At 25.6% G+C, this 7,673-nt stretch overlaps 1 protein-coding gene across 1 annotated transcript in view; it reads left to right on the top strand.

Annotated features, from left to right (window-relative positions):
* Nucleotides 1–392: 392 nt before the first annotated feature.
* The window catches only part of LOC111615020 (dynamin-binding protein-like), a gene marked incomplete at its 5' end in the record, with an annotated part of 16,188 nt that continues 8,907 nt past the window's right edge, over nt 393–7,673 (top strand). The window contains 9 exons of the mRNA XM_023356394.1: nt 393–432; nt 502–607; nt 681–811; nt 900–1,004; nt 3,256–3,387; nt 3,484–3,645; nt 3,729–3,911; nt 3,991–4,221; nt 4,294–4,474. Coding sequence (XP_023212162.1) covers nt 393–432; nt 502–607; nt 681–811; nt 900–1,004; nt 3,256–3,387; nt 3,484–3,645; nt 3,729–3,911; nt 3,991–4,221; nt 4,294–4,474 — 1,271 coding nt within the window. The remainder of the gene's footprint in view (nt 433–501; nt 608–680; nt 812–899; nt 1,005–3,255; nt 3,388–3,483; nt 3,646–3,728; nt 3,912–3,990; nt 4,222–4,293; nt 4,475–7,673) is intronic.

Genomic DNA, 7,673 nt, shown 5'->3' with positions numbered 1-7,673 from the left:
AATTAATGAAATACAGTAAAGCTCTGCTAATTTGGACTGATAGGGGGTGAAGGTGGTCAGAATTTACAAAAGTCAGAGTTTTTGGGTGTTTTCTTCACTGACATGGAAAACAAGAAGATGGATATACAGTACAGTAATTTAGTATAAAGTTTACACAGATTTACAGAGCTTTATTAAATTATATTGCAAAATTTATTATTACAAAAAATGAGCTTGAAAAATTTTGTCACAACAGAATCCTATGATAGCAATGTAGTCTTTAGTAACTTATAACTATAGTAATATGAGGCATGGTATTGCAAAGACTTTCAGATATCAAAAAAACACTTGTTAATTATAATTTTTTTTATTCTCAAGAAATTTTAAATTACTATACAATTTTTCGANCAAAGAATACTTAAATATCCTCTACTTTTAAATGAATTAGTTAAGGTTAGCTCAATTATTAGATTAAAATAATTTAATAAATTTTAAAATTTATTTTAAATAATTTTATTTCAGTGTACTGAAGATTCTCATTTAGATAAAAAACTACTCAGTAAAGCTGTTGACTTAATGACAGATGTTGCAACTGCTATTAATGAATTCAAACGTCGTAAAGATTTAGGTAGATATTTTGTTTATAGATTATTATGTAAATTATTTAACAAGTTTTAAAAACTAAAATTTATCGTTGTTAGTTTTCAAATATAGAAAATCTGCAGATACAAGTTTATCTACAAGGATTTCAAAATTTACTATTCATTCTATCTTGAAAAAGTCATCAAGATTTGGTATGAGATTGTCATCATCAATTGGTTTGACTACTGTAGTATGTTTTAATTTAACCATTTAATTTGTGATAACATTTGAATAATTCAAAAAAAAATATATACAAATTTTTAATATATAAAATTTAGACAAAAGATGAAATGTTTGAAGATGCTGAGAAAACTTTTCGAAGTCTTGAGAAAACAATTAAAATATTCCTGAAAGATGTTAATTCTTTTAATGAAAGCATGCAAGTAAGTTTTAAATGTATAAATTAAATTTGTGAATAACTGAAAAATGTTTCATTTTAAAGTTTTAACTAGTTAGGAATTATTTGATTTTTATCAAGGTTATATTAAGAATTGTTCAAAATGTACAATTATTTAGAGATAATTCACAAAATCTTACTGTAGAAAATTTTATAAATATTGAGATCATAATTTAAATCACTTCAAACATAGTGTAAATGAAAACCTAATACAAAATTATGTCAGTGATAGTAACATTCAAAATGATTCAAATATGATTTATGAAATGAAATATATATTATTTTAAATATAAATTTTCCATTATTTTGCACATTTCTTTATCACTTCAATTTAAATTTGTTTAAATATACACCATCTTAGCATTTAGCATATGAAACTAACATAGTTTGTGTGTTACTTTCATATGCTTCAAAAAGTGAACAATATTGAAAAAAAGCATAAAATATATACACAATATTCAATTTAAATTTCAGTAGAACTTTGACAGTACACAGTCTTAGACAGTTACAAATGAAAGTTATGATCATTCAAAGTGTAAATATGAATGGTTTATTTTTTCTAAATGTATAGTTTTATCTGGAGATACAAGGATTTTTTCATTATCTTCTTTCCAAATCTGATTTTATTTGAAATTTTAACTGATTGTTAAATTTACTTAATTTGTAGAATTAATGTTATATTGCAATTTTCATTTATAGTTATTTTGAAATTTTTTTCAAATACATAATACTATTATTAAATAATTCAGTTTCTTTTTAACAGTGCCTTTGTGAGAGGAATAGATTCACAGCCATATCAGTCATGTAAATTATAAAATGAGAATTTATTCATTATTTCATTTGTAAGAAATATCTTCTAATCTAAAAATGTAATACAGTATGATTATAATTTACATGGTCTTAACTATAATTTACACAATTCTGAAGCAGTGTGACTTTATTATGATTAAATGTACTGTAAATTTTATAGGCATGGATTAAACTAATATACTATAGATAAGATCAATACTGTATTTTCACTGCTAACAGAAGATCAAAAAATTGCATCAGCAATTGATTTTTTTACAGATTGCTTACATTTTTTATTGTTCTATATAGATAACTTTTAATTGAATTTTGTAGTTTTTTTTTCATGCAATACATCATAAAATTTTCATTTCAAATTTCATTTACTTTTATTTTAATTTTAAAAAGTTTTACTTTATCTGCATAAAAATAACATGAAAAATTATTACATCAGTGATTATATATATATATATATCTTCACAGAATTCATTTTGCTGAATTTTAATGTATTTACTGAACTAGTTTATGATGCATTCCATGATTATGTGTAAAATTTTCCACAGGTAAATCATGATTGCACTTTAGTTTCAAAAGTGAGAATTTGAGAGAAAAAACAGATTAGTTGGTTAGTAGGTAATTTTTTAAACAAAAGTTAAACTGGTAAATAATCATTTCTAATCAATTTGGCCCTATGTGAATAAGTTTGTTGTAATAGTACTTAGTTTCTAAAAATATAAATCAATTAAATTGATTTTTTTTTAAATCAGCAGTGCTGTAATATCTTTAAATTTAAAATATACTTCATCATCATAACCTTTATTCAAGAATTTGTATTTAACAAAATTTTTAATTTAAATATTAAAAAAAAAAAAGTGTATAATTTCAAATGTTAAAAAGAACTGATGATATAATTGTTTTTTTAAGAATTAAATGATGATCAGAAATTAGTTTCAAAAAACGTAAAAATTATAAATCCTAATAACAGTAACTATACGTAAACAATGTGACTTAGTTCATTAAATAAAATCCTTCTTTAAAAAACAGATTCCTAATAAGATTAAAAAAATGAATTAATTTAAAAATTTTTCAAACAATTATTACTTAATTAATATCAAGACTTATTCAATTTATTTTGATAAATTTCTTTTATCTTTAATGATGTGAAAAGTCATTATCATTATTTTTATTAAAATTTTTAATATGTTTTTCTCACATTAATTTTTTTTCAAAACTAAATGAGTTATCTTTATTCAATAAATCACACTAAATTACTGAAAATTTTCTGTATAGACTAATCAAGGAAAATATATCTCAAAAGATTAGATTGTAATTATATTATGAGAATTTTTTTATTTTTGTAAAAATAGTTTTTAGCTGAAATTTATACATTTTTTAAGAGTTAATTATATAATTCATAAAAATAAAAATGCATTATTTTTTCATATCTTAAGGATTATAGAATGACAGCATTAAATGTGGCTGAAGATATTGCAAACTTTTATCAACAAAGAAATGCCCAACAAGAAATTGAAAAATTGAGGACAACTCACTTTATTATAGTAACTCAGTATTGGGAAGATTTTGTAAGTTCTTTTTTATTTAAGGATTTGTACAATATTGTTTTTTTCTGTAATTTCAATAATTACAATAATTTCACTATTTATTAATATTATTATTAGAAAATATCAATGGAAAGGCATGTAATAAATCCACTGAATGAATTGTTACAAACATTTAATGGTCCAAGAAATTTGATACAGAAGCGGTATGACAAACTGTTGGATTATGAAGCATGTACAAATCGATTAGAACGTAACAAAGATGTGACTAAACAGAAAACAGTAAATACTGTTTATTTCAAGATTATTGCAAAAATTGTGTATATGTTTTTCAAATGAAATGATTCATTAAATTATTTCTTCAGCTTTGTGAAGAACAGCAGTTGATGAAAAATACATATGAAGCTCTAAATAGTCAACTTTTAGATGAATTACCAAAATTATGTGAATTATCTACTGAAATTTTAAATTTCAGTGTAATAGCTTTCCTTCAATTGAGAAAAACTTTTCTTGGGCGTGTTGCAAAACAAATGATTGAACTAACAGAGGTAGTTATTTAATTTTACTTGAAATTTTTAATTTACTATTAGAGAAAATATAAAATTTATATTAAAAAATTTTTTTCAGCTTCCTTTGATCATTGGTAATAGAACAGAATTTTTAGAAACATTTCAAGTAAAACATAATTTGGCATCTGCAAAACTATCTGATTTTTCTTCTGAAATTCGCCAGATATTTGCAAGTAATTCATCTTTGTTAAAAACTGATACTTTAACAAAGAAGACTGACACATTGACAAAGAAGACATCACCAACTGCACATCGTTTAAGTTTAGGTTCATCACCATTGAATACTCAGGTTAATTTCTTTTTTCTATAATTTTAATTTTGTAAAAATCTTATAATAGCTTATTTTATAATTTTGTAACAGACTGAAAGTCAACGTACTTACCTAAAGTCTCATTATTCATCAAACAGTTTGTACATAGTTAGAGATTCATATGTGGCAACTGATATCTTAGATTTATCAGTTCAAAAAGATGACATTGTTAGAATAATTAAGAAACAAGACCCAATGGGTAATTCTCGCAGATGGTTTGTAGATAATGGAAGTAAGTATTTTATGATTTTAATATTTTATAATGCTAATAACTTATCATTATTATTTATTTATTTTTATTTTATTACATTTTATTCAAGTATACACAACCAAAACCCAATATATTAAGCAAATATACATCCACAACTGCCGTAATTGATTGGGCGAAATTTGGATATAATGATTATAAATTATAAATTAGAAATGAATTTCTAATTTATAATCATTACATCTAAATTTAGCCCAACGGCAGTTGTGGGTGTATATTTACATTTTATTGCTGTTTTTGTTAGTAAGTTGTTTTTATCAAAATGAATTATTTAATATTAAAAATTACTTTCAAGCAAATGTTTTAAACATTAATAATTCATATATTCAATTATATTTATTTTATATAAATTTTGTATTTAGAATGCATTAGATACATTTAAACAGCAGTTAAATTGGCTTTATGTATATAAATATTAAATCATATAATGCCAAATTTGATTACTTACATACGCATGCATATATATATATGTGTGTGTGCATGTACGTGTAAGTAATCAAATTTGGCATAAAAGTAGTGTGTGTGTGTGTGTGTATGTATGTGTATGTATATATATACACATACACATTACTTTTTTCTGCTTTTATGACTTTTGTATAGATATTTAAGAAATTTCTGAATTTCTGCTTTTATAATTTACATATATATAACGTTATCTGCCTTAAGAGGACCATTATTCAAGCCCATTGTGGGTTCAGCCAGCTGAGTGATGATGAACCCTAAAAAATTCATGAGTTTTTGATCTTCCCACATTTATTTCTAGTTTTCAGAATGGTAGACTAACTTTTTAACTGCCTCAGCAATCAAGCTGGCAATTATTATATAATTGCCAGCTGGATGGAAAATTGAAGATGGTTTAAATTATTATATAACATAATGCTATATTGTAATAGTGTTGTATAATTTTTTGTTATTACAATATAACATAAGGATGAACTATAAGTAGGATGAAAAAACATTATGTAACTTACAGTAGAGCCTCGATTATCCGACCCCCGATTAACCGACCGTCCTAGTCGGCAAATTTCAAATGTCCGCTAGTGATATGGCGCTACAATATTTGGCTATGTCTTGGCTACTTTAATAGTATTTTTACGTGTTTTAACTGGCAGCACTCATTCGACCATGAAAGGGAGCCAGTATTTAAGCGAGGCTTAATTTTCTAATTTTTAACAATACAATAGTGACGATTATTATTTTAAAAAATTTTTGTTAGGCTTAACATCGATGAAAATTCAACACGAAGTTGGTTAATAGCGATATACTAATTACATAGGATATAATAATATACTACACTAATAATGGATTTTTTCATACTTTTCGGTTATACGGCTTTTCAATTATCCGACCAACCCCAGTCCCCTATTGAGTCAGATAATCGATGCTCTACTGTGCTATTATAGTGAATCACCATATATATCTATGCATTTTTTTTTTAGTAAATCTATCACATTTTTCATTCACAATATATTATATAATGAAATGATCTCTTAACATCAGCTGTTGTTAGAGGTGACCGTTTAAATGCAGCAATGATATTTGAATCTGTATCTAATCTTACATCATCTGCACTGCATTATACTGTAGTACAGCATTCCTTTTGTTCTGGAAGTTTGTGATGACTGTTTTTGAACTGCTTGGATAAGTTTGAGTGTCATCTCCTAAACTTCTAAATTTTTAATGATATTCATAAGAAAACTATAATATGAAATTATAAAGGCCAGATCACTATTACAAGTATTCTGACATTACAGTTTGCAGATATTTTAGTTTTTGCAGATATTTTAGTTATGTTAAATAATATCATGTTAATAATAACTTGATGTTAATACATTATTAATTTTATGGTGTGACACCATTTTATATATATATAAAATATTCTTTTTTTTTCACACTTTAAATTCGCTATATCATAGAGTAAGTAGTATTGTACATAGAGCTAGTGCAATAAACTGTCTCCATAGATCAAGGTCAAAGATGGTCATTCATTGAAGATGCCACTCAGACATTGCAGCACAGTTATAAGCAAATTACTGAATAATTTATTTATATTATTTTATTTTCTTTTTTTTCTTTTTATGTCTTCATTAAGAGTCTGATAGCAGAGTGAGTACATGTGTATTCTACATATTTTGTATGAATTTATATTGTTTTGTTTTTTAAGAAACTTGTCCAAAGAATACACTATGGCCATATTGAATTCCTGGCTAAATTTGTGGCAGTAATGTAAAAGAGTGGTAGTGTAATCTCTGCTCTTTATTTACTTTATGGGAGATAACTAGACTTGGCAACTTTGCACTAACATTAGTGAAATTAGTGCTGTCAATTGGTAAACTGCAATGTTAATCCTTTTTGTTGCAAGAATACATTTGAAATACAAAAATTTACAAGTTTCCTGTAGAAAAATTCAACGAAAAAAAATCAAAAGTAGCAAAAAGTAGTAAAATAAGATTTATTTAGAAGGGCTGTGGAGTTATGTCCAGTAGAAATGTTATCAGGAAAGTAGTAATTGCTACCAAATTTGATCTCTAGTAATAAGCTAGGCACTAAAGATCATATAAATAGCTATAAAAATTGTAACATATGGATTTTAGTGTCTAGATTTCTAGCTTTAATAATAACAAACAAGAATATATCTTTACACCAGTGGCGTGCCGTAATTAGAAGCGGTGGATGCGCCACTTCCCTTGTATTTTCTAAAAAATAAATACATATTAATTTTAATTATATGAAAATAATCGCACAATATTTAATTATAACCGCATTATGTATCTTATTAATTTCTAAACTACATGTGAAAAAAAGATAAGATTGCTATTGTATATTCGAATATTAGTGGCAGAGTGGAAGTGCTGTATTGTCAGCATCCAAAAAGCCAGATTTGCGCATGTGCTTTACGGAGCACCAACCTCACCCGGTTTAGCTAGTGGAAGCCTACGACCTTGGGTTGATGCTACACATACAACGCTTCCAATTCTATCCACGACCGGTTCTGGGCTGTTAGCCGCCCGCCTGCTAGATATTTGGCCGATTACGTGAATAGCAAGTAGATTTATAACTTAACCCAACCGATAAGAATTTACTGGTATGTTTTTACGATAGTTCTGTATAGTTGACAGGAGTTTAAAAAATCCATTAAAATATTTGATATATTTATTCCGCT

Source organism: Centruroides sculpturatus, unplaced genomic scaffold (genome assembly GCF_000671375.1).
Source record: "Centruroides sculpturatus isolate CEXI.00-Female unplaced genomic scaffold, Cexi_2.0 scaffold2318, whole genome shotgun sequence".
Classification (NCBI taxonomy): Eukaryota; Metazoa; Arthropoda; class Arachnida; order Scorpiones; family Buthidae; genus Centruroides; species Centruroides sculpturatus.
The sequence above is the reverse complement of the archived record's forward strand: the minus strand, read 5'-3'. Positions and strand labels throughout refer to the sequence as shown.